The sequence below is a fragment of the Mustela nigripes genome, chromosome 6 (genome assembly GCF_022355385.1).
Source record: "Mustela nigripes isolate SB6536 chromosome 6, MUSNIG.SB6536, whole genome shotgun sequence".
NCBI classification, from domain to species: Eukaryota; Metazoa; Chordata; class Mammalia; order Carnivora; family Mustelidae; genus Mustela; species Mustela nigripes.
Window position 1 is genome coordinate 46,776,312 of NC_081562.1, and position 27,752 is coordinate 46,804,063.

Consider the following 27,752-nt stretch of genomic DNA (forward strand, 5'->3'; position numbering starts at 1 on the left):
AAATACAAGATTGATCTTTTTTTCTCTTCCTATGAAACGCTGCTGTTCAAACAGCCAGAGTGAATTGTCTCAGTTCACTTCTTTAAGTCCCATCACATTCACTTGGGTATGGATGTCCTTGGCTGCTGAAAATCTGGCCCTTTAGTGCACAGGGCGACAAAGTCCCCTGACCAGCAGTTCCAGAATGTCCCATTTTCATATATTGCATCCATGCACACCTCCTAAAAATGAGGTACAGCAGGGCAAACATTTTCCAAAATAGATGTCATATATATAATATATACACATTCGTACATACATACCTTTATTCATGTGATGTCCAAAAATTTAAAAAAAATGTACACATTTATTACAAAATCGTAACAAAGACTGGACAGTGTTTTGCTCATTCTGGAAAGATGAAGCTCAGTAATAACACAACCCTGGAAACCATCCAGAGATTGTGGCAATATCTTTCTTCTAAACAGTCAGATATTCTTGCGTTAAGCTTGGCGAAACTGCCTTTCAAAAACAGAAGGGGAAGTAAAATGAAGGAAGCAGACCTTGCTCATCTTTCCAAATGAAATACGAGAAGGATCTTCACATAAAAAATGCACAAACATTTGTTATTTTATTACCAATAGTGCTACAATGAACAATGCAAATTTTGTGGTCTAATTTTGTTGAGTCTTTTGTGGGTTTTCTTTTTTTACATTTTAGAAACTAAATGGTAAACTTCTGTCAGTGTGTACTTGCTTGTCTTTACAGACTCAAGTCTGTCTGCTGGCAAAAAAAGAAAATAAATGAAAAAAAAAAAAATTCAGACCCTGCTCAAACTAGAGAAAAACAAATTACAAATTTAGTTGTTGGGCAGCACATAATTAGTAAGGCAGGACCTCAAATGGTGACCCTTTGCATAAGCCAATTGCCAGATCCTCAAGGAATTAAAACCAGGGTGCCTGAGCCACATCAGTTCTGCAGTTATGTTGAGTATTGTGCTGAGACAGCCATACCCCAAGAAAAGGGAAGTCTTTTTTTAGAAGGCTTGCTGAGCAGGGTTGTAGTTGAAGGTGGATGGCAGGTGAGGCCGTTCTTCTAATTTGTCATATTCCAGATGAAACTCCTATAAAACCAAATTTAAGAATTTAGATGATTTCCATTCCCTCAGATCTCAGATTTTTGTCAAAATATATTTTACTAGGTAAACAAAATACCTACATGTATGAGAATGAACAGACACAGATGTACCAACTCTTTTTTACCCCTCTAAAATACAGCTTGAAGAAAAGTAATGTGCTGCCGTTTCTGCTAAGTGCAGTTTCTGCTAAGTGACTTTCTGTGTAGAAGTCAGAGACTACTCATGAACATTTATTTTATAACCACTGAAATCATGCATTTTTTTGCTCAAAAGTAGAAGTCTGAGCAGCAATTACTGTACCATCAGTAAAAAGCACGGAACATTGCAGGATATTTAAAATAAAGGCAACCTTCAATGATGTAAAAAAAAAAATTTTTTTACTTTTTTCTAAAAAAAAAAATTTTTACTTTTTTCTCAAAAAAAAAAAAATTTTTTTTTCCAACTTGTGATTATTACACCTACTTTTTAAAAAAAGCAAACACATAAAGTTATCCTAACCTTACAATTCACTTCTCTCTCGACTTCCCACTTCAAACCCAAACACTGAAAAGATGTAAATGCCACTCAAAACTAAATAGTGGTTTTGTTGTATGCACATCTTAACACAAACTACTTAGCTCATTTTAATTGAACTTTCAAAATACATGAACTTCATGAGAGTTTTAAAGTTTGAGAATGAAGTAATTTCTTTATACTTCCTATGATCAAGACAGAGAAGAAAATTTTGTATATTAAAAAAAAACACAAAAAAAGTACCTTTGCAAATCCAAAATGCAAAAGGTTCTAAAATCACTAATTCTATAATATGAATTCAGTAACAGCACAAACTAAATCAATTCCATTTAAGACATTATGAACCTTTATTTATACTATGTATTAAAGAAAGCCAACAAGTAGTTAACACTATGGGTTAACATATCTTACCATACATTCCCATTATTAAATTAAAATGAAAACCTATGTTGTAATGATTGAACTCTGAGATATAAAACCAAGTATTTAAATTTAAGAATATTACATTAACAACTGAAAATCTAGTATGTGCCCAAACTAGAGAAACAGCTAATTTTAATCTTTCTGACTGTATATTTCTGTAAATATCATTATCTTCATTGTGCACCTGAAGAAATGAGGTTCCCAAGTAACCTGCCCAAATCATATAAGTGGCAGATCTAGGATTAGGATTCAGACCTATGTAGCACCAAAGCCCATGACCACCTAGAGTTAACAAATTATTTTTAATAGTGTTAGCACAAGATCTAAATAAATTCACTTCATTACAACCCTTACGCAGAAATGTTGAAAAAATTCAGTTCACTGACAAATGTTCTTAAAGAAGGGACAGTGTAATGTCTTTAATCTACAAAGGGCACATAGGTTATTTGCTTATCATTAAAACTAGCAAACTCCAGAATCACCATCGTTCCCTCCCACCCCCCCAATGCACCGTGTAGACACCACTCTCTTTCTCCCTACCCCTAAGTTTTAAAAGCAATTTATTGCCTGGCTAAAGAAGAATATCAATATGAGTAAAGAAAGAATCTTCTTCTTATATCACTCTTTACGAATTAAAACTGGCAAGTTAGTTCCAAAAGATGTGTAGCTGCAGGGTAAAAAATCTGTAACTATAACAAATCACAGGCCCCAATAAATTACGTAAATTTTGTTCAGTTATCCTGTCCTTGTCATTGTACAGAGGTGAACTACACAGTATTATTAGAAATTAAACTAGAGTAACTTCATCAGTGCACATATTTTTCTCCCTACATATTAAAAGAAAAAGATCAGTTTTAAACCTAGGGAACATAATACATTTTTTAATGTAATTTAAAAACTCATATATCAGAGATTCAGAAATTAAGTAAGTCAAAATTTTGTCTTCCTTCTTCTTACATCTTTGTTTTAGTCTTCTGTTTATTTTTATTTTTCTTAAAATACATAAATTTACAGTATATACTGGTATCTCTTTGTACCCTTTGACTGTTGGTAACATCTCTTTTACACATCTGTTTTCTGTACACACAACACACATGCACACCTCTTTATATAACCAGTAGGTACAAAAATGGGCCTGTTTTTGTATACCACTACATACTGCCTATAATACAGTGCCATGCCCCTAGCAGGTTTGTAATTAATGGCTGATGAATTAATAAACACCAGTTTCTTTCATTTAAGAACAAAACATTAAAATTTAATGATTTAAAAGGTTATAAAGTATTTTAGACACTTTTTATAGACAACTTTTAAAGTTATTTTTCTGTTAATCAAACTAGGCTACATATTCTCAAAAGTTCACTGTAAGCAGAACTGTACTGTACATGTACTGGATTCAGATAATCAAATGAAATTACTACAAAAGCATTAATGTAATCACTGATCAAATGACACCGAGAAACATATACTGCAGGAATATTTTCTCTAATTCTCAAAAACGTCAGCTTTCTCTTACCTAAGATAAATCCTTCAATTTTAGGAAGTTTTAAACTATCTTACGTATACTTATTAGACATAATTTTTTGCTACTTTGATGAAAAGTACGTATTACTGATTAAAGTATAGGTATACTAATAGTAATGTGTACCAGTGAAATTAATGAAAAAAAAAATCACATTTATATCAGGCTCTGTTATTATAAAAAATTTTAAGCATTAGAAATCCCTAGTCAGTGTTGGATCTACAAGGTGAAGTCAGGCTAAAGTAATTCAATTTTTAGGTCTTTAGTCTGAGAAAGCTACTGATCGTATGGCAAGCCTCCATCACCTGAAAATTCTGTGGACAAAATTATTTTTAAAATTCTACTCATTAAGAATATACACAATCTGGGGGTGCCTGGGTGGCTCAGACATTGGGTGTTTGTCTGCTTTCAGCTTGGGTCATGATTCTGGGGTCCTGGGACTGAGCCCCACATCAGGCTCTCCACTCAGCAGGAGGCCTGCTTCTCCCTCTCCCACTCCCTTCTGCTTGTTGTGTTCCCTCTCTCACACACTCGCTCTGTCAAATAAGTAAATAAAATCTTTTAAAAAGTTAAAAAAAAAATATATATATATATAATCTGAATGATCACTATTTTTAAATTAGTGAGATAGTGAGTAATTCTAGTTAAATTACAAAGGCTAGACCACATAGCCTGCTGACAAGTCCAGATTATTTAAAAGGGGAAAAAAAGATACAGTTCAAAATTCTTACGTATACATTACTGACATACAATAAATACTTTAATGGGCTGGATCCTAGAACTCAGTTACAGAATTTTCAGGGCTAAAAAATACTTATGATTTAAATCATCAAATTTCATAATAACGATTTTTCAAATCTCTGAAAATATTAAGTAATCTGCAAAAAAGAAAGAACTTCATATAAGACATTGTGAGATGGAGGTCTGACAAAAGTCTAGATCAGGTCAATACTTTCCAAAGACAACATGATATTATCAAGCTATTACTTGTAATACTAATTCAGACTGCAGGCTTCTTACAATGAGCTGAAGCTATTTACCTGTGAGTAAGAAACCACACCCACTTTATAGGGTGGGGACATTGAGGTTAACTTGGGACATGGCATTTTAAGGGCTTTTCTGTAGTTTGATAAACTGTTAATACATTTTAAATGGAACTAAAGGTCTTAATTCCTAAACAATTTAAGAAAACACTGAGAACATCTTTAAAACAAACAAAAACCAGAAGCCATTGTGAAAAGTTTATTCTGAGGATACAACTTAAAAGTTTTAAGTTCATGAATCTATTTTAATATAACAAAAGTGAACTATGTGTAATACTTAGTAGAAACCAGTAATTCTGCTTGCTTTCATCATTGTGAAAATAATTTTGATGAAAAGTGTCAGTGCCAGTGGCAAGCAATTACCTCAAAAGAGATTTCTTAAAGAAACAGTTTAATGATATTTCTCAAATTTTACTTTCCAACTTCAGAGCTAAAAATTATAAAGGTAAAGGTTAAGACAAAGCTCAACTGTACAGGAGATCAGATAAATTTGGGTAAAATTACTTTATATATGCACACTACATATTTATACACACACACACACTTTTCTTTAAAATGACATGTGTGTGAGTGGGGAATTGCTTTTGATGGGAAAGTAAAGGGGCCTACTAATGTTTAAGTTGCTTCTGAATATTTAACTTTGTGGGAAGAAAGTAGTACTAGAAACGGACCTTTTCACATAAGAAAATCTGTCATTTATACTGAACTATAATTTAACTAAAACAATACATCAATCTACTACAAACATCCATCCTTTTTGCATATAGAAGTTTGGAATAACACAATGATATTGAGCAAAAAAAGCTTCCAATAGAATAAAGAAAACTTCATTTATTTACTAAAAGACTCTTTTCCCCCTCCAAAGATCATTTTTCTCTCCGGTACAATCAACTGTTCTTGAAGTATGGCTCAAAGACCAGAAAAATCATTGGCATCACTTAGGAAATTGTCAGAAATGCAAACCTTCAGGCCCCATGCATAGACTTCTTAAATCAGAAACAATGGAGGTATGGCTCAGCAACTTATGTTTTTAATAAGGCTGCCAGGTAATTCTGGTGCAAGTTAAGTTTGAGAACCACTGACCTGACCTAACAACAGTTATAGTTTTTCCATCTTTGAAGAAGAGTAGTAGTAAGCTGTAAGAATGCGGAAACAGCAACAAACTACAACTACTCCCATGTATCAAATACCCAATATATGAGAAACATTGTACTCAGTGTGTGTGTGTATATGTGTGTGTGTGTGTGTGTGTGTGTGTGTGTAAAATCTCATTTAATCCTCACGACAATCTAGAAGCAAATATGATTTTGATTTAAAAGATAAGGAAGCAGGCATGGAAAAGAAACCTGCACAAGGGCAAAGCGTAAATAGCTGAAACAGCAGTTAAATTCAAATCTATGATGTAAAGGGCTATCACTTTCTACCACACTATACTTCTTAACAGGTAACATATACAATGCCTCTTGTACTATTTGAAATGAATGTGATTATTTCTACTTAAAAGGTCAGATCATGGATCTGCCTTCTGAAATTAAGATATGCATATTAATTATAAATGTTATAAAGTAGCTCAAATACAGTATGGTGGTCTATAAACTTGGTCTGAGAAGTAATGACATTTACCACTGACAAACACCCAAAAGTAAAAATAAAAAAAAAAAAAGATTTAACCTCTTGTATGTGTCTTGTCTGGTGGTTTTTTACTTGGGCACAACTTTTCCTATTTTCTTCTTTAAGGTTTGTATTAAATTTTCTTGTGATGTAAAACATTTTTGTGATAAAGATCTGGTAAGCATTTTACGTTATCTCGTTAAAATGTTGTACCTTCTTATTAATTTGGTAAAGTTGATTCAAAAGATAAAAAAGCCCAAACCAACAACTAAAGAATTATCCAATGGACTGTCAAGAAATGTTTTTCTTCTGTTTAAATTTTTTGAGAACACTTCAGTTTTTAAACCTAAGAATCCTCAAGGGAAACAAGAAATTTGGGGAGTTATGAAATCAGATGTTGGTTAATACTCTCTACTACTAGGTAGACTAAATTTATACATAAGAACTACATACAAACGTGAAATACGCTATGACACTAATGAAAATTTTGCACATGGGACAGTTAAATAGGTGGTTTTGTGAGGAAAAGTTGCAAAACAAAACGTAACAACCAACTTTTCCCACAGCCCTCTTCCCTCCAATACTCAGCATACTAGTCATAGGAACAATCATGGTTAATGCTTACAATTTTCTTTCTTTTCTTTTCATTCGCAAACAAAAACTCAAGCATCTTTCCTGCAATGAGTGCAAGTGTTTTTAAAAGCCTATTATCTGTTTATATACCAGTTTTAGGAAAATCTTCTACTTGCTTAAAGTAGTAAGAATACATGACTGGGATTGCAAGAGGGTGATCTTTATTTTACAACTGAGTAGACACAAAAATATTTCAATTGTTACCAAGGCTTGTGAAAAATTACAAAATTTCTTACCAAGTTCAATCATTTTCCTAACTATGGGTGAAATGAGATGTTTCCGGATACTCTCCTAGAATTTAAATCAAGCCAAGGAGGTGAAGACAAAAAAACTTATTTAGCAAGTACCTGGCACATTATTGGAATTGATGTATTGGTACATATAAACAGATAAAAGAGGATACTTCTTTTTAAAATCTAGATTTATACATTTACACATTTGCACATGGAAAAAAATATACCTTAGCTACTTTCCTCCAGTTAAGACAGTCAAAGAAGTAATATGTTCCCCTCTCATATGTATTGGTTTTCATTGTTGGCTCCATGCCTGGTGCCCTGGTAATCCATACTCGTTCTTCTTTGTGGTATCTCCAATCACGGTTAAAACTTCAATTTTTAAGAGAAAAAGACAATTAATTTTTTCCTGTGGCTCACATCCAACATTTCCTACATTTTGTAAAAATTTTTCTCAGAAAATAATTATACAGAAAATACATAAATATGGATGATTCTTTACCCTTTGTTATTAAATATAACCTTAGTGAAATAGAGGAAAAGAATTCCTTAATTTTCCAAAAACCACACTCATTAATTAATATACACATCTTTATTTAACTGAAGAGACTTTTTTATGCAAACATTAATGAGATCTTAAAAGCTCTATGAGCAGTGTGTGAAAAACTTAGGCAGACCAAATAAAGATACACTGTGTTCCAGAAACTTCACTCCTTTTTCGTTCTTCTTAACATTCAATAGAAATTGAGATTATCTATTAAAACAAACAAAACCCCCAGCTATTTGTATTATTTTCTAAGGAACAAAATACAGTATTTTTATCTACTTAAATTCACATAATTTTTAAACTATGCTGAAAATAGAATATCCACTTAAAAAATTCTTAATGAATGTATTACTTTTTTTATTCAAATCTCACTGATCTTAATTTTTCAAAAGCCAAAATGATATCCATTAGAATTCATGCAAGAATCAATAAGGATTTAATATCACTTGTAAACTGGGGAAGTAACATCCAAAGGAGGTAGAAGTACCAGAAAAAACATCTCTGGTAGAATAAACCTCCATGTAAACAAATTCTTTCCTACTAATAAGTGAGATCGTTTTTAGACATAAGATATGAGACAGAACTGCCAGTAATGGATAGGTGAATGACTAAATGAATTTATTTACTTATGAATAAATTAAAAAGAACAGGTAACAGTTGCTATGTTACAAAAAATGAGGGGAAAACATGGGAGAAAACAAATTCTCAATAGAGAAATAAAAAAAGAATTTATTATCAATATAGTGAATTTTATATTTTTAAGTATCTGATCCAAGGTCATTTATAGAAATATTAGGAATATTATAAAATACTTAAAATCTGTAAAAATTAGGTCTCTATATCATAATTTTCTTTTTGTAAGCTCTAGGCCCAACATAGGGCTTAACCTCACAACCCCAAGATCAAGAGTCACATGCTCTACCAACTGAGCCAGATGGGAGTCCCACAATATTATAAAATTTTAATAACAATTTATTCTAGTAAACATGATTAATAGAATAATCTATTGGTAACAAAATATACTACCAATTATATATGAGAAAGGACACAAAAATTTTTATTCTTAGAGCATCAGGTAAAAACAGAAATGCTCAAGAAAAAACATTCCATGGACCAACTTCTTAACACTAATTTATTTAAGTTGGCCAACAGGCTTCTGATAATGAATGTGGACTTCATCAATACTTCAAAACACACAAGATGTATGCAGTGCTTTGCCCATATAATACTCAACAGATGTTCATTAATGATGAAATTCACTATCATTAATATATGTGTTTCCACAAAAAGATGAGCCAGTTATGAACCATATCTTATACTTCACATATTTATAAAAAATATTCATAAAAATTAGATTCACCAAATTCATGAATCAATTCTGTCTTCTTACAAATTTAGGATTTAAATCTGAAATAACTCTTTTTATACAGTGACCATTAACCATGATAACAAATTTTCAATCTAAATTAATTTTATTAAATGTAAAAACAGATTTTTTTCTTGATGGAAATATTTTCACTTTAAAAACAAAAGACAGAAACCATAACTATCATTTAAAAGAAAAGCTTTCAGAATAAACAAGATCCACTATAATACAAAAGTGTTTAAAAATACTTTGAACATACAGCTCTACTGCAGCTAAAAGTTGTAATACGTCTCCTCCATTCATGTAATAGAGATAGAAGAGCAGGTCTTCTCCGTATCGGCCAAGTTTTATTGCAGCCAGCTGGAAAAGAGAAATCAATTATTCTGAAGTGTAAAATAAGTTTGAAAATCCTAACATATTGCTACCACTTAAGTAAAAATAAAAAGATAAACAGAAACTCTTTTCTTTATAGCAGATCACCATTATTACGTGATTTTGCAGGTAGTTACAATTTTAAGGGAGAGTTTTACCATTTAACTGAAGTAATTTAACAATTATTTCTGGTACCTCTACTTTATGTACTAATAGGATAAAAGGCTATATAAAAACTTCTAACCAAGACCAAATGCTGTTTTACTAGAGGGCTTATTAATACCCAACATGGTAATAATAGTGGAAACAATGCTCAGAGATGTAGGACTTCTATTCAAGATCCAGTTCCATTATTTACAAATATAATCATATCTAAGTTATTTAATGCTATGAACTTCCATACAAAATGCAGAAATGAGACCTATTACATTATTAAGAATGTAAATGAAATGGATAAAGTGTCTATATATGAATGTACCTTAAAGAATGTCTGATCACATAGAAAACTTGTATGAAATGTTAGCTGAATCTACACTGGACAGCAACTCACAAATCAGTAGGTTATGCATTTTACCAAATCACAGATGGTAAACACAAAAATCATAAAGGGATTCTCTTTATTTTGTTTAAATGGATGATTAAAAGATGACTGCCTTACATCCTTCCACAAAGCAGAAACATTAACCGCCAATCAAAATAGAAAACATCAAGTTGAACATTATCGAAATCTTGTATTAGGAAAAACCTTTATTTAAAAGCTAAGCAAGGGACGCCTGGGTGGCTCAGCGGGGTAAAGCCTCTGACTTCAGCTCAGGTCATGGTCCCAGGCTCCTGGGATCGAGCCAAGCATCAGGCTCTCACTCAGTGGGGAGCCTGTTTCCTCCTCTGTCTCTGGCCTGCCTCTCTATCTACTTGTGATCTCTGTCAGGTGAATGGATAGAATCTTTAAAAAAAAAAAGCTAACCAAAATGAGCACTTTAATCTCTTCCCCTATTTCTGTATCTAAATGTTTATTTAACTGTTACACAATTGTGGAATATAATTTTTGCCTCCATTTATATCATCCCCATTCAAGTAGCACTTCTGAAGGTGATAAATTCTCCTAAATCAGTATTTCTTAAATTGCCCTAAGAAAAGGTTCTGGAACCCCTAGGTGTTTGGAGCAAAAAAGCCCTATCTATGGTGGAGGTGGCAGAAAAATCACAAAGTCCACAAACAGAAAAAATTAGTTCTATATCACACTTCTTGTCTTCCATTTACTCAAGTATCAAAAGACATATTGAGAAGTATCTCTTTAACTTGCCTGTCCAAAAAATCAACATCCATTTGACCATGCAACTTGAAGGCACAGACAAAGGACACTGTCATTTTGGTATGTATTTTATATATTTATGAAATATTTTAGACTTATACTTAAATATATAATACATTAGACACATATGTATAACATGTAATTTTTACTAAATTATGTCCTTCCTCAAGGCCAAAATCTAGGGACACAATTTCTAACAGAAATGAACACTTAGTTCTTTCCCCTAAACAAAATATTTACCATTTTCTTCTTTAAGAATAAGAAAAAGATTAAAACTGTAATCTGTTAATAGTTACTTTAGAACTAGCATTTTGGGTAATTAAGACATTTTAAAAAGTCAAATGTCAAAGTTTTTAAAGTATATATTTATATGCTGTTCCACTGAAAACACTATATAACATTTGTAAAAAGCATATTTTATTGATAAGAGCATAAAATGAGAATATCAGAAGGAAATTTATCAAATTTTCTAAGACAGTTTATTCTCATCAACCATGGTTATACCATTATTAATAGTAACTCCAAGAAATACTTTACCAGTCCTACCACTGTTTTTAAAACATACTCTTTAAATGTAACCCAGGATCTCATCAAAACAATAAGATAAACAAAAATAGAAATAAAATTGTTTTACATAATTGAATGGACACATATGAAAGCATACCCCTGAAACCACTGCTAATTGTTTCAAAAAATTTTATGCCATCTGAACTGAATAACAGTACCTGACAAATAGATACATTCATGCTGACTGAGGAGAATAATAAACTACACTCACCTTATCCCTAATGTGAATGTTCGTTAAGTACTCAGATGGAACATGGAAGTCTGGATAATAAAATGAAAAAAGCCTTATTAACTGATTCTCAGTTAAAAAAATATTTTTAAAAGGTCTGAACACAAATTGATTCTCCTACCTATGTCTTGAGGTCGACAAGGTGAAGATGCCCAGGGTGATGCAAATTTGGGGTAGAGATTTCTGAATAAGAGGGGAAAAAAAACAAACACTCTGAAGTCCAAAGCAGAAAAAGATTTCAGATTTTATTTCAGAAAAACAGTGACTTCAAAAGTGAAACAAGCATCTTTACTTTTAATTTCTTTTCATGTGTTTACTATGACTTATACAGAAAAATGAAACAAGTTAACCAGGGGTGTGTGTGTGTGTATACATATATATACGCAAAGTGTATAAAGTTATGTATATGTGTGTATATATATATTCATTCATTCACATTTACATGTAACTTCAACTCAGAATGCTTTAAACTGATAAACAGCATGCCCCCAAGTAAAACTACTTTCCCAGAAAAAAAACAGTAATTATTAAAAGCTAAAGTTCAAATTCACCGAATATTTACTGAGTGTCTGCTGTATGCCTGGCACTGTTCTAGGTGTTCTGGATACATTAGTGAACAAAAGAAAGGAAACTGACAATATGAAACTTACTTTCTGATTGAGGAGGATAGATGAGAGGGAGACAGACAAAAATAATTTGCATAATAAGTAATATTCCATGTTTGTGGAGAGGTGGGGATGGGAGATTAGTTGCATTAAATAAAGCAGTGAGGTTAGGTCTCATTCAGAAGATCAGATTTGAACAAGACTTGAAAGACATGAGGGAGTTAGCCCTATTAATTATCTGGCAGAAGACTACTCTAGTCAGAGGGAACTGCTAGAGTAACTAAGGTGGGGATATGACTGACATGTCTGAGGTACAGCAAGAAGGCCACGAAAGCTGGGAACAGAGTGAACAAAGGGACAAGCTATTAAGGTGGAGGAAGGAGAAGATGCCTATAAAGATAAATAGCCCTATAAAGATTTTGGGTTTTTTTGGTTTTTAAGATTTATTTATTTATTTGTCAGAGAGAGAGCATAAGCATGAACAAGGGGAGCAGCAGGGAGAGGGAAAAGCAGGCTCCCCACTGAGCAGGAAGCCCAATGAGGGACTCAATCCCAGGAATCATAACCTGAGCCGAAGACAGAAGCTTAAGAGACTGAGCCACCCAGGCATCCCAAGATTTTAAGTTTTTATTCATAATGAAACCATAAACCCTCACTGAGCAGTGCACAGAAGATTGACCTATTCAAAAAGGATGGTCCTGGCTCCTCAATAAAGAAGAGACTGTGAGGGACACAGAGAGAATCAGGGATACCTGATGAATGGCTAATGGAGTAATCCAGGCAAGAGAGGAGGGAGATTCAAACCAGGGTGGCAGCTGTTAAAAGCTCTGAGAAACATACAGCAGTGAATCTACTATGCCAAACTGACAGGTCAAGGAGGATAAATTCCTTACAAGCAACCACTGAATTTAATAACATACACATCCATTTGATGACCTCCATGAGAGTAGTTTTAGTGAAGTGGTGAGGGAAAATTCTAAATGAAATGGGTTTAACTGAGAATGGGAAAACACAAATGGGAGATGCAAAGATGGCTTTTTGAAGAGTTTTGCTCTCCAAGAAATAAGGGCAGTTAACTCATAGAAGTTAGATAAAAAGAAGGCATTTAACTAACATAAAGTAACAGAATATTTGTATGCTGATTAAAATGACCCAACAAAAGCACAAAAACTTGTTAGAGCCACGTCTTTGAGTTTTCAAGAGACATTTTAAGTAGAAAGCATGGATCAACTATATCAACAGGGTGGAAAATAAGAATAAGGTCTTGGGATACAGACAGTAAAACAGACAGTAAACAGATTTGGTGGTAGAACTATGCTGACATTTTCTTCTGATTGTTTCCATCTTTCTTAGTATAAGTAGAAATAAAAAACAAGGTCTTAATTCTACATCTGAAACTAGTATTATGCTGTTTGTTAACTAACTGGAATTCAAATAAAAACTTGGGGCGGGTGGGGGAAGCAAGGTCTTAGAATCTGAGAGTAAGGACAAGGAAAAAGATAATCAGATGTCTAAAGAGACAAATGTGAAACAGCTGCATAGGAGAACAAAAGAATGAATGGACCTGGCATGCCAGGTATGAATGGCAGAATTAAGCGCCTACTTTTTAAGTTCCTGGCCATGAATGAGAAATCAGACCAGGTAATGAAGCTGTGTGGTTTTCTTTAGCCAGGCTCAGTAGCAGAGATCAAGAATGGAAGTCAGAGTATAACCAGGGTTGTAGTTTCTGCCACACAATCTTGACAAAAAGCAAGAAAGGGGCAAAGTAGCCAAGAGTATATATAAACAATTATGAGTGACCACAGAATTTAACTGGATAAGAAGGAAGTGAGTCCTTCTCAGGGGAAGAAAAGTGTGTTGTGGAACAGTGAAAATATAGAGTAATCAATGGACTGAAGATCCCAAGGAGTCAAATGATTATAGGAGCCAGAACTAGAGGGAGAAAGATGGAAAACAGGGAGTGGTATGGGAGCACAGATAAAAATTATAAAGAAACTGAAGTTACTGATAATGGCAAAGTCAAAGGGATGACTAAATATGTAAGTAGCTGAGATACGGCAGAGAGTAAGATTTTTGAAGGTGAGAAACTCAATGAGCCAAGATTTCAGGATTTTGGAATGATCACATATGTGTATTCTGAAACTGCCAAAGAGGAATGATATTATCAAGTGACAGTAATCCAGAAGCTAACATGAGAGGGAATGACCCAAACAGTCAAGACATAACAGCAACGAGTGGCTACAAGAGATACAATCTGATCACATGAAATTAAAACCTAGAAATCTGCAAATAGGTATTACATACAAATGTAGAAGAAAAGAAAATGGAAAACTTACTCAGGAGAGTTCAGATTGAGGCCTAATGTTGTTAAGTCACTTCCTAATGCAAGATGTACCATTCCGGGGTCCGTCTCTGCTGCCCTGATAAATGTTAACAGGCCAATCATTCCAAATTGGTCCGTCACCATCCCTTGAGGAATGTTAGTAACCCGACCTGGACAAGAAGAACACAGTAATTTTATCTTTAAGGAAAAAGCAGAGAAATGAATTCTATAATATTTCTGAGGTATTTTATAGAGTCCCACCATCAGGTAACACCTGGATCCCTTTTTTCTGCTGGTTATTATTTTGTGTTGTTGAACTTTTATCTCCAGGGAATTTGGGTCCATCTGTACTTGAAGTTGTCTTGCCAGATGTATTCAAATTCTAACATGAAAAAAATTAAATGTGACATTAAAATTTGTTAAGTGTAAAAATTTCAAGTTCACATATTAGTTATCTTTCTATTCATTCTTTATTATATTTAAATTGGTAGTAAATTATTACCTGTTTTTCAAGTTCTACATGAAATTTTTTGTTTCCACAACCGTCCCATGGTTTATGAATAAATCCTGTATTTTACACATTTCAGTATTAAAAGGACAAGAAATATATGGAAAATATTCTTATTTAATCTCAGATCTTCGGTCACAGAAAAAAAAAATCTCAGAACTTTGCTTCAAGTTTCCCTCTTCAGTACTTTAATTTAGAAGAGAATACTACAGTATGTTGCCTATAAAATCAGCATAAAAACCTCCAGGAGAAGTTAGAATATATAAACTTTAAAAATTCATATTTAATTCTTACCCAATAATCTTCTTTATCAATTATTTTAACAATACATACAAACTCCCATCACACACAAAAAAGCTATTTTCAGTGAAATGTGGAAGAAATAAACACATTCGTTAAGTCAGAAAGAGGAAGCTGAGTTGGCTGAATCAACACAGGAATAAAAATGTGTATAAAGATTCTTCAAGGAGAAAACTTACTCAAGAAAAACACAGCTCCTTAGAAGGCTATAATATCAAACTTCATGGGATCCAGCTGACAGGGACTACAATAAAAGTCTAAATTAACTCTGAGAAGTTCAACAGAAATTTGCAAACCTATATGAAATAGGAAAAAAATAGGCTATCTTCTAAGTTATAAAGGTTTTCCACAGTCTTCAGAAGTTAGATTATTACAGATATTCAAGATAAACAATTTTGTAATAGTATTTAGTAAGTCCTTAATATAGTCTACAAAACTGTTAATACAAGAGAAATCTGAAGGGAAAAAACTACATCACTCACATATGTAATTCTCAGTTACTTACAGATTTACTGTCATCATTACTTGATGTTGGATCTTTATAGCTGGAACCAGGTAATGCTGGAAAATCTTCGTTGTGTATTGAGAAGTCCTGGGATTGCTCATTTGCTGGTTTTGTTACCATTCCAACTATGTAATGAAAATAATCCAGAGAATTGCAATTCATATTTATGGTATTTTTCTACAAATTATAAAAAATTAACTTTCCTCATGATACTGTACCAAAATGATTTTTTAAAATTACACTATGAAAACACACTTCAAAAAATTAGCATTCAGGATAACAATGAAGAACTAAACTTTTATATACTGATTAATAACTCAATATACAAAACAGTACAAGGGAAGTTAAGTGGTAATCCTGTAATTCTAAATCTAAGGTCATATATAGATGCTTAAAAACATAATTTGATATTGGTAATAGTTATCAAAATTTTTGGTTTAAAGCTTGATTTAAATATTTGACTAGCTATTATAAACACCAGTTAACTGTCAAATACAAATGAACAAAATAAATTTTAAAAGAACATGTCAGTATTCTACTTGAAAGTGACTTACAGAGTGAGCAAATTGCAATCAATTATAAAACAACTCCATATTATTTCAGATTTTCTTGGACTCCATGTAATAGATGTAAAACATGCAAGAACTGGGAAGTAATCCTCCCACTATACTTGGCATTAGTCAGGCCCTTATTGGAGAACAATATCCAGTTTGGGGCTCCACAATTCAAGAACGATATGGAGAAACTAGAGTTGGTCCAAGGAGAGCAACGGGAATGATTAAAGGGATGAAAAAATGGACCTATGAGGAAAGGTTAAAAACATTAGAGTCTGAACTGAGAATCAAGTAGCTAGGTACTCAACTTCCAGGGCAGATCATTTTTTGGTTATTTTTGGAAGACTAATTTGGAAACTTTAGAATATTAACAATATATTTTTCCCTTCTTCACATATTGTTATTTGTATTCATATTCTGAAAGGCAAAGAAATCCTTCTTGGATGAAAATAGGAAAAACAGTTATCTTAGAAAAGTTATGAACTGACCCCTCTAAGTTCATTGTTGCTAGTACTGTTGCTATCTACCAAATTCTCCCAAAAGGAAACAACTATGTGCAATGCATAGTAAGAATATGGCTGCACTGCAGTTATATGTAATTTTCATGTCCAAATTGTTACTGCACACATTTCACGCCCCCCTCTTTCCATTTAGCCAAATCTCTTATTTATTAGAGACAGTAGAAAGGGTTTTAATTGTGACCAAGAGTCTACATAAACGATCCATGACCCAGGAGTCAGTGGTTTTCAACAGAAGACAATATTTTCTCCCACGGGACATTTGTCACTGTCTGGAGACACCTACGATTATCACAATGATGGGGAGGGGGTTACTACTGGCAACAAGTAGGCAAAGGCCAGGGAAATTGCTAAACATTCTACATCTCACACAATAGCCCCCTATTTATAAGGACTTATCTGACCCAAATGTGAGTAGTGTGGAGGTTAAGAAACTGGCTTAGAAAAAATCTTCCATGTGTGGTTGGTCATTATTAATCAATAAGAATGCAGGATTTAAATGAGTGACTTATAAAACGTGTGATGAATTAAGAAAAGGCAGAACACAAATAATCACTAAGGTGTAGTAAGACAGAAATGTCACAAGAAAATTACCGCTGAGTACCAATTAGGATTTCCTTTTGGGGTTTCTGTACAAACTGTTTGCTCATTTAACTTTTCTATCATGGCATTCTGGGAGGAAAATGCACTGTGCATGTATCAACTCTGACAAAACTATACTACCCTGATTAGAAAACATATGTGTGTGTGTACACACATGCACATGCATATAAATGTGTAAATGCATGTGTGTGCGCGCAATGGAAAGTTTCCATCAGCCATCATTAAAAAGTTTAATTACCATAAGGAGCTCTTCCAGCCAAGGGGTTTATTAATGGAGTTGGGTTACCACTTCCTTCCCTTCTGTTTCGGTCTGCTAAAGCTGGAAAATCTGAAAGGTCCAATCCTGTCACATTTTCACTTCCATCTAAATAATGAGAAAGAACATTAGTTACTGATTCTACAAGCATTTTATTTTAAGTAAGCTTTATGCCCAATATGGGGCTTGAACTCACGACCCAGAGATCAAGCATCATATGCTCTACTAAGTCAGCCTGGCACCCAGATTCTACAAACATTTTAAAGAGATTATTGAAGACCAACCATAATGTAACTTGAAATGACAGTATCTTCTTCCTAAATAATACTCAGCACTGTACTAGATATGTGTACAATAAACACATGAACTGATCTCACACAAAAGAATTTCATGAATAATTCAGTAAAGTAGTATGTAGCTAGCATAATAAAAGTCTCAAATCCTAGTAAGGTGGGACACTATTTCCCCAAGGGTGGCACTCTAAAGTTATAGCTTGTCAGCTAACAAAAAAAAAAAAGACTGTTGTGATGTAATCGCTCTTTTCATTATATCCAGAGGTAGAGGTAGTATCTGGATGCTTGAAGCTTTAGTCATACACAGGTATGATAATGACAGTGCCTCTTGCAAATGACCGAATATTATCTGAAACACAGGCAGTGGAAGCAGAAACTCTAAGGATTTCTGTCCTGTGACCTACCTGTCCCATACACAAATGTGTGTGTGCATGTATGTGTGTGTTTTACAGTTGGGAAATATAAGTAAGGTTGTATGGACAGGGTTATAAGCAGGGTTCCCATGTATGGGAGGTGTGTGGAAAGCATGGGAATACGATACAAAGTCCAGAAGTTTATATTACTTATTACATAGTAGGCGCTCAATAAATATATATTAAATGAATAAAATTAATCGTTCATTTTAATTGAAAAAGAATTGGTTCACTTCCATTTAAAAATTAAAATTTAACCCAACATTTCTACTTTGCCTGTTTTATTTTTTAAAGATTTTATTTTTTAGTAATCTCTACACCCAATGTGGGGCTTAAACTCACAACCCCAAGGTTGAGTCATATGCTCTACCACCTGAGCCAGCCAGGCGGCCCCTCTATTTTGCCTATTTTAATTATCTCCTTGATTTCTTCTCAACTTTTATTATTCTATTATTCTTACAATCTTACATTCTTAATTTTTGAAGAATTTAATTTCCTACCTTAGTTCTAGCCTGTATTATAGCTTTTCTTTAATCTTTGTTTTGTCTAACGTTTTAATGTTTTATAGCATTTTCAATTAATTTGGCCTTTCAGTTAATTTTTAACTTTTCTCCAAGTTCCATAATTAGAAGAATCTCAGAAACTAATTATTCACGATTACTTTGTTGATAGAAAAACAAAACACTCTATTAACATTTCAAGTCAGGTTACAATTTAAAAATATGAAAAGTAAAAGATAAAATCATGCCCACTATTTCTAAACCAATTGTAGTTTGTAACTTTTAAAAAGATACTACTAAATGAAAAGACAATAAATTTATACAGTGTTTCAAGTTATAAAAGTAATCTTACTTGAATTATTATAGTTACACAGTTATAAATTAACTAGAAACACTGAATATATATTAACTTTTAACACACATCTTCAGGTCCTGTAAGATGGAATTTAAAATGGTCATAGTATTGGAGAATAACTTTAACCGAAAAATTAGTTAGTAAACCCCCAAGTTATATTTTTAGGTAAAGACCTGGAAACAATTTCCCTAAAAATAGTTAAAATTTACTTAAAACTGAATTTTAGAAATGATTTAAAAATTTATGGAAGTATATGAAACCATAATTCAGAATATAAGATGGCATTGTCAGACACATTGTTACTTTATGATCCATTCAGGAAAAAAAGGATAACTTGTCAATTAAACTATGATACATAGCCTGATTTCAGAGATGATATGAAAAAAGTGTGCATTTCAGAAACAACGGGAATATGGTACTTAATAGCATTTTAACATCTTGAACACATAACTATAATTTTTAAGTGCTAAAATTTGGAATTTTAAAGTCTCATTTGATCAATCTATGCTGCTAAACATGTAATAACACTTAAAAATTAAAAGCTCATAGTCACAAATGACATTTCATTACTAAATCCTGTCTCCTGCTTCCACATATGCTACATTCCACTGATCAGTCTTTCCCTTCTATTTCCTTTATGTATAGATCTCTCTGAATGATTACACTCATTATTTTTGCTCCTATGGCCATACTACATCCTTTATATCTTTTCTCAGGAAACGGTCTGGAGGCAAGGGTGGAAGAGGGTGAAAACTGAAGCAGAATAGAAATAAAGCCTCTTGTTCTCTTTCTCTGAAGCAGCTGATAAAACAAATAAACCAACAGACCACAGGAATTCAAAATCAGAATTCTATGTAATTAAAATTTACACATAAAACTGGATTAAAAAAAAAACCCCAAGGGTTAAATGCCAATTATTAAAATTATTAAGAAATTAAGAACTGTTAAGTGCTCCAGTATAATTTTAGAGGTTTCTTTGGTCTAGGTCTCTATAGCCAGAATACCATACCACTCAATCTAATTTAGACTGCAGTGACAGGAATGAAGCTAGAAAATGCTCGAAGCAAAAGATATTCTGAGGCATATAGACTAAATTAATGTTTAGGCTTTCTCTAGGTGTTAAGGAAATAGTTCTAAAGTTATAACATTATGCTATTACCATATCAAATGAAAAAATATATTTAAATATCTCTCAACTATTCACTGAATTAAATCCTATTCCTGTCAAATCCTCACTAAATTAAATTCTACCGGTTTAACACAAAAATCCTATAATATTTTAAGACCAGTATGTTCAATTGCTTTATATTTCAAAGATCTACCATATTTTTTATAGGTTACTACCTCCAGAATAAGCTTACCTGTTCCATTAAAAATGTTACTTGATAAGGAGTTATTCATTCCAAATGCCTGATTCCTGTTCATTCCAAATCCAGACATACTGGGTACATAGAAAATAATTTTAGATATACAGTAAGAACACTAACTTTTAGATGAAGAAAAACAAAAGTGTATACTTTTGATCTCCTCATATAAAACAACAGTATGCTTAAAAACAAATACTAATTTTATTTTTCTGAGTTTAACCTTTATTTAAAAAACCCTCCTGAAGTCCTTCCATGAATAACTGAGAACCAAAATGTCTTAAACAGATGATTTTAAAAACAAATAAACAAGGAATTTGCATATAAGCCTTGAGGAAAACAGAGATTAATAGTACTATTTTAGTACTTGGAGAGCCAACTTACTGGATACACTGGCAGATGTAACTAACCTTAAAAACATGCAGTTAGAGCATAACTATTGTTCCTGAATACTTATTTTCCTTCCACTACTGGTAAGTATACCATTTACCATTATCACTTTCCATAAAAGATCATCTTTCATACAGAGTTTTCCCCATCTAGAATCTAAACGCCTCATGGACAGGATCTATGTCATGGTCATCTCTGCATCCTCTGCCTTCACTGTTCAGGAGGATAAAACAGGCACTCAATAAATGTTTCATTTACCTGAATTAAATGGTGCTTTTCTTTAACTAAGCTTAGTGTTCTAAAAAAAAAAGTCATTCTAATCTAAATATAGTTTATCTTTCAGCTACCTAAAAGAAAAAGCAAATCTCTCCATAAAACCCTCCATTCTAAATTAATGCACAACTGGTACTTGGTAAGTTACAAATGCCTCCTTTTTCTGCACAAGGCTAAACATGAGAGAACAGAAACAAGTCTGAACTTAAAGCAAGGCCAGAAGTAATTAAGAATGTCAAAACCAGCTATTAATGCAAATTCTACAATGAAAGTATGCAACTTTAACATTAAATAATCTGATAAAAGACAGTGTTATCAGTGTTATGAGTAGGGTTAAACTGTTTGTGGAGATGATGGGGTTTTTTGGTTTTTGTGTGTGTGTTTGTGTGTAACTTTGTAAAACTAACTATGGCCAAACAATATTTTCAAAAACATGAAGCTGGTGAAATAATACTCTGGAGAAGAGTAGGAAAGCCATTAGAAACACCTGTTTAGTTAATAGCATGTTAGAATTGTTGATATAGGTACCTTCAAACACTGAAGGGATGAAAACATTCTATAACAAATACAACTTATCAACAGTAATAAGCAGGGTTATAGAGACCCATGTTTCATTGATAATTTATAAATAATGTGTTTTTTAGAAACAAAATGTAAAAAAAATATGGTAAGGCAAAAATTTAAATACACATTCAATGAACAATACTACAAGAAAAGATGTGATCAAGTCCAAGAAGTATATGATTAGGAAGCTATCAAGTAGATAAGAATTTTGATGACCCTTTACAAATAGTTATTTTTTAAATTAAGAGTAGTAAATTATTAAGAGAAATACTCATAAATCTAAATAAAAGAACTAGAGCTCATGGGATAAAGATCAAACAGGAAATGTGCTAATAACCTATTTTTAATCCACATTTTGCAAGCAGTAGATGAAAGAAAGTGAATTAAATGGGTAAGATGATAGCAAACAGATCAAGATCCTTTTTCTTCATACAGTTCCCCATTTAAAAAAAGAGATGAAAAAAATTGGCAAAATTAAATACAATTTTTTCAAGATACAAAGCCTTATACTGTAGTCATTACTCTCATATAAATTACCCGAACAGCTTAAAAATCCTAATAAAATGGACAATTGGTCTTCGTATTGTCATTATCACTTGCACAGTAAATATATGCAAATAGAAGTGCAAAAAGGAGTGAAAAAACACAACAGCTTATCTTCTTATTTTAAATCCCAGAACATGACACTATTTTCGAATACTGTAAATGTAGTCTTAAAACGTCTTTGGTCATTAAGTCTCCAAAGCACAAAACTGAATTTCAATTCAAAGAGTACTAAACCAAAGCACAAGTAAAGCAAGGCAGTAATAGTCAAACATATCCCCACTACTGTTTGTAAGTCTGGAACTCTTACACGTAAGTGGCCAGCCTTTTAACTGACAAAGGACATAAGCACAAAAATTTGCCTAGTGACAACTAAAGAACAAAATTCTTTTCTAACAATAACAAAAACCTCTAATGTGCTTTCCAAAATCAAACTAACTCTCAAAGAAGTGTCTTTAAGTTTGGGGAGACTGAAGTTGTAACATGTAACAGAAAGAGAATCTTTGGTCATAAAAATATGATGAAACAAACTTATGAGACAGAAGCCAAGACTCAAGAACAGAATGTTGAATATGAGAAGGCAAATTTGAAAATATCCAGAAAAACAATGATACACAGTATCAATAAACATCTTACCTGTTCACAGTAAAAGGCTGTCGAGAAGGCTGCTGCTTTGGCATACATATTATGCTTGGCGAGCTTCTGTTGGGGCTACCTAACCCTGAACTGCTCATGCTATTTGTCCTGCTAGGAATTCCAATGCCCTGACCAACCTGGGAGTGGTTCATCATATTCCTAGGATTCATAGGCAAAATACCCCTGAAAAAGAAGTCCATTATACTAAATAAGCTCTCTATAATCACTCATTAAAATTCTCTGTAAATAATCAATTGGCCTAACCCTAGAACCTCAAATATACTTTCAAATTACACCACTAATTTTCATTAATTTAATTCTTTTGTCTGGTCATTCTAGCTCTTTGAAAAGTCACACAAACCAACAAGAAATCGGGTAAATTTTAGCAGAACTAGTATATGGTGATATTTAAGATGAGAAAACTATTGGTTTGACTAAGACATAAAATAATACAAATGTATTTCATGCATTTATTTAAAATAAGTTCATTCCAAATGTATGTCATTCTATCTTCTTCAAACTAATATGCATTCATCTCTGTAACCAATCTCGTTTTATTTTACTCACTAGAGCAATGTATGTGTGTTGAGGGAGCAATAATCATAATTATCTGAGGAATGATTTTAAATTGCCCATCCTCTTTTGAGGAAAAGCTGACTTCTGAAAAAGCTCCCCAGGTGGTGATTAACCCTTGATACCCACCCCACTGACAACCAGTATGCTAGAAGCATGATAAAAACATCTTACACTATCCTTATCAATTTGCAGCGAAATAAAATGAGCATAGGGTATTAACTTTCTTTTCCTCAGTGAAAGGCACTGAACCAGAAAAATGAAATAATAGTTATCTTATTAAAAAACTAAAATGCTTGCTTACTCTACAAAGATACATTTTGAGAAATATTCTGGTCCATCAATAAATACCTGCTTGGAGATGGAGGCGTGTGAAGTGACATTGTTGGTACCCCTGTTGTTGGCGTGACGTGGCTCGGTAACTGAGTGCCTTGTGATAAGCTGCGATTTAACTGAGGGGTATTGTTGCTCATCCCCCTCATTGGAAGGCCTAGTGCACCTATTAAAAAAATTCAGAAGAAGGAAATTCATTGCCATCAGGAATGAAATTGTTATCCATCTTCTGGAGTTGGCAATTTAAAACATTTTTAAATGACCTAACATGTAATATAGTATGCAGATTTTTAATGGATATATTCAATTCACTCCAAATGGACTCTGATTTTAACAAAAATGTTCTAATCTGAAATTTAATATTATGAATGGATACTGCCTTCATATTTCTATCTTCTGTTCATATTTCTATTTTACAATAAACTATGTCTGCCCATGGTTTTAACAAATTAGATGACTTGTTTAAATGAAAACATTTTGTACAAATATGGCTTTAAGAAATTTGCAATCTTGTGTTTTTATGTTTTAAAATCATAACTGAGGTACACAGACATTTAACCCCACTTTGCTAAAGTAGCTTTAATTTTTATATGATCCTTTTAAAATGCATTTAAGAAATCTCTACTATTTACACATATATATTTCTCAACATTATAATTTTTTACAAACCCAACATAAAATGTCAGCAACTGCTAAAAATCTCAAGCTGATACTATGAGAGACAGGAATTTAAAACATTTAAGTTTTCAAAGTATAGCAACCTTCCATTTATCTAGTACTCCTGGGGAGAGATCCAAAAGAATGGATGTGTTCCAACAGGTATATTTTACAGACTACTTAAGTTTCACCATTCAGATACAAAACATAAAAAAAAAATTGGGATAAATATTTCAAAAATGTATGACATATTTCCTTTTATTAATATGAAATATAAATTACTGATTTCTTAATGATTCATAAATGCCATGGATATCTAATATTCTAGATCTTTAGATATCCTTCCTACCCCTTTCATCCCTCAGAGTAAGGATGTCCAGCTGTCACCAGCTATCATATCTGCCTATGGATGCCTCCACTTCCTGACCCACCCTTTTCAGTGATTTCTGTTTCTAGTCAGTTGTGAAACAGCCTATCAGTCGACAAAACTTAACTCTGAATGGGAAGTTAAATAAAGTGATAAGATGAAAAGCAAATAAATACATAGTTACTTTAGTGCTAGGGATTTAAAGTGACTGATCTAATTACAAAAGCAAGAATTTCAAGGACCTGAATATTTTGAAACTGTGACCTCCAAAAACTGGTGTGTATATATATGTTCTGAATGGTTTACTTCAAGTACTTTTGTAACATTTACCTTTGGCATAACAATGTCATACCTAACCTAAGGAGAGCAGTGGGCCACAAAAATTCCACTGGAATCTGCCAGCCACGGTACTCAACTTATAGCCTAACTTTGCTTCTCAACTGAATGAACCCAATAAATCCAACTCAATGTAGCTACTATGTTCTTTGTACTAGGTGTACTCCTTTCAGTCAGGTTCCATTAGGACAAGAGGTTAGTTCTACCTTTCTTTCAATGACAGGAAGAGAATGAACTGGCCTAGATTATATGCTGGTTTAGTTCATCGTATGTAATGTCGTGACCGTGAATGTACCACTAGGTGCAAATGTGTTCTCTGAATTTGGGACATAATAAGGAAAAATGAGATGAAAAATTAGCCATATAAGATTCTTCAGAAGAAATCAGTCTTTTCCTTCTCTTAAGCCACTCTAGTTTTCCTGATTGCCCTCTAGGAGCTCCCACAGTGAACCACCAAAGTGATACTTTTCATATGCATTCAATAAACATTTATTGAGTGCCTACTATGTGCCAAGCACTGTGCTAGCTGCTGGGGATACAGCAGTGAACAAGACAGAAAAGCTCCTACCCTTGGGGAGTTTACATCCTTCTCCCCAAATACTGCTGTCCTAAAGTCAGCAACAGCTGCAAATTAACCACAGGAATGTGTTTCACACAATTACTGACCACACCAAGAAATACACAATTTTAGAGCCAGAAGGGACCTTAAAGATCACCTAGTCCAATGTTCGCATTTTACAGATGAGGAATCTGAGCCTCAGATGAGTTAACTGCTTTCTCCAAGGTGACACAAAGAACCAAGACTAGAATTTAGATCTCTTAACTCCTAGTGTTCTTCACAGCAGCCTTATGGGAGGCTCACAGAACTCGAAGTGATCACCCTTTGTGTCTACCAATTTGTAACACCTCTTGCCTATTTTATGTTTTTTCTTGCTTTCTTTTTCTTTTTTAAAATATTTACTTCAAATTTTTTCTAAACCTCCATTTCCTGGTCTCTTCCCTCCATTTTCTTTCTCCCTCTCTTGTTTATACCTGTTCAAGTTTTCTTTCTCCTAATTTTACTTTCCCTTTCCTTTTCACTCTCATAACTTTATCATTTTAAATAAACATACACTTCCCAAAAATCTAGTACCCTCTGGCTGTTTTCTAGTAATCAATGCCTTACAAAACTGAGATTTGTTTACTTTAATCCTTCATATACAAATTATTCTATGTTGTATTATGAAAATCTAGAACTTCAGAGTAACTAGAGATTATCTGTAGCAGAAAACTTTTGGAGATCGAAACAAGAATGTATGATTATTTATTTAATCAATTAGGGACTGACACATGAGCTAATTTATAGTGCTGAGAATGGAGGAAGACAATATGAAATAAACTCAAAGATTAGTGTCTACTTTTATTTTTCCTTCAACACTCGATTTCATGAAACAGCTAATAATAAATTCAAAAAATCCGAACTGCATTTTGTTGAACTAGGGAGGTATGAAAAAAAGGAGTACATCAATTTCAAATGGGATCATCAAGCTTTAAATACCTTAATAAGCTAGTTCAAATTCAATTAAAAAACCGAATTCTTTTAAAGCATGAAGAGTATCACTGATAGGAACATACAAAGATTTATTTTTAGGAAACAAAATACACTAAATCTTTAAATTTGAGTTACTTGAGTCTAACACTTATAACTGGGTAAGGTCAAAGACAGAACTTTACTCTTTTAGTAATATATTTAGAAACAATCACAGAAATCATCTCCAAAATATTTTACCAAGAAGATATGCAAGCCAATAGAGAATACCAGGGGAAAAAGACTCATAAAAAAATCTGGCATAAAATACAATAGGTAAAAAATATAAACGAGGAATAATTGAACAAAAAGAGCTAAAAAGTAGCTAAAAAGGTTATAGTTCTGAAATTTTTCCTTCAACCTGACAAATTGCTAATGAAGAATAATACAGTATTAGGAGAAATATATGAACATACTCAAAGTATATTTCTACCTCTAATTTGGCAGGGTGCTAAACAGAGAATGAACTGAATTAATTGACCATTTTTCAGAAATCCAAAGGAATATGATCTAAGAAATGCTTCCATTATTTCCACTGTACAAACTGATTAACAGCAATCCCTTAAATATCTTATGCCTCCTTTATTCAATCTTTTGCTAAAAACAAAGAATATTAATAATATAAAAGTTATAAGAAAAAATCCAATCACAGCAACCAAATCCTTGGATACTGATACTTAAATCAAGTCTCCTGAAGGAGAAGGATACAAAATCCTAACTGCTGCCAAAGGGCTTAAAGCACACACTCCCCCTTCTATTTATTTCCAAAGCAACTAGTTTATCCTAGGAACCCACTGTCCTCTCCACACTGATGAACAACTAAACCTTCTAACCTCTAACCTGTCCTCACATCTTACTCCAATCTGCCCCGTACTCAGCTGTGTAATCTTCTCTGTAACATTATTTTAAGTATTTTCCTTCATTAAAA

General features: G+C 32.9%; 1 protein-coding gene across 6 annotated transcripts in view; it reads right to left on the reverse strand.

Annotated features, from left to right (window-relative positions):
* Nucleotides 1–281: 281 nt before the first annotated feature.
* Nucleotides 282–27,752, reverse strand: part of CNOT2 (CCR4-NOT transcription complex subunit 2) — a 123,126-nt gene continuing 95,655 nt past the window's right edge. For 5 of the 6 annotated variants that reach the window (XM_059402469.1, XM_059402470.1, XM_059402471.1 and 2 more), the window contains 12 exons: nucleotides 23,916–24,063; nucleotides 22,992–23,174; nucleotides 20,583–20,662; nucleotides 17,643–17,768; nucleotides 15,730–15,854; nucleotides 14,678–14,798; nucleotides 14,430–14,586; nucleotides 11,610–11,671; nucleotides 11,471–11,520; nucleotides 9,268–9,368; nucleotides 7,323–7,467; nucleotides 282–1,102 (listed from right to left, as the gene is read on the reverse strand). In XM_059402469.1, coding sequence (XP_059258452.1) covers nucleotides 1,016–1,102; nucleotides 7,323–7,467; nucleotides 9,268–9,368; nucleotides 11,471–11,520; nucleotides 11,610–11,671; nucleotides 14,430–14,586; nucleotides 14,678–14,798; nucleotides 15,730–15,854; nucleotides 17,643–17,768; nucleotides 20,583–20,662; nucleotides 22,992–23,174; nucleotides 23,916–24,063 — 1,385 coding nt within the window. In that variant the 3' untranslated portion in view covers nucleotides 282–1,015. The remainder of the gene's footprint in view (nucleotides 1,103–7,322; nucleotides 7,468–9,267; nucleotides 9,369–11,470; nucleotides 11,521–11,609; nucleotides 11,672–14,429; nucleotides 14,587–14,677; nucleotides 14,799–15,729; nucleotides 15,855–17,642; nucleotides 17,769–20,582; nucleotides 20,663–22,991; nucleotides 23,175–23,915; nucleotides 24,064–27,752) is intronic. The other variant, XM_059402474.1, reaches the window with a different exon arrangement.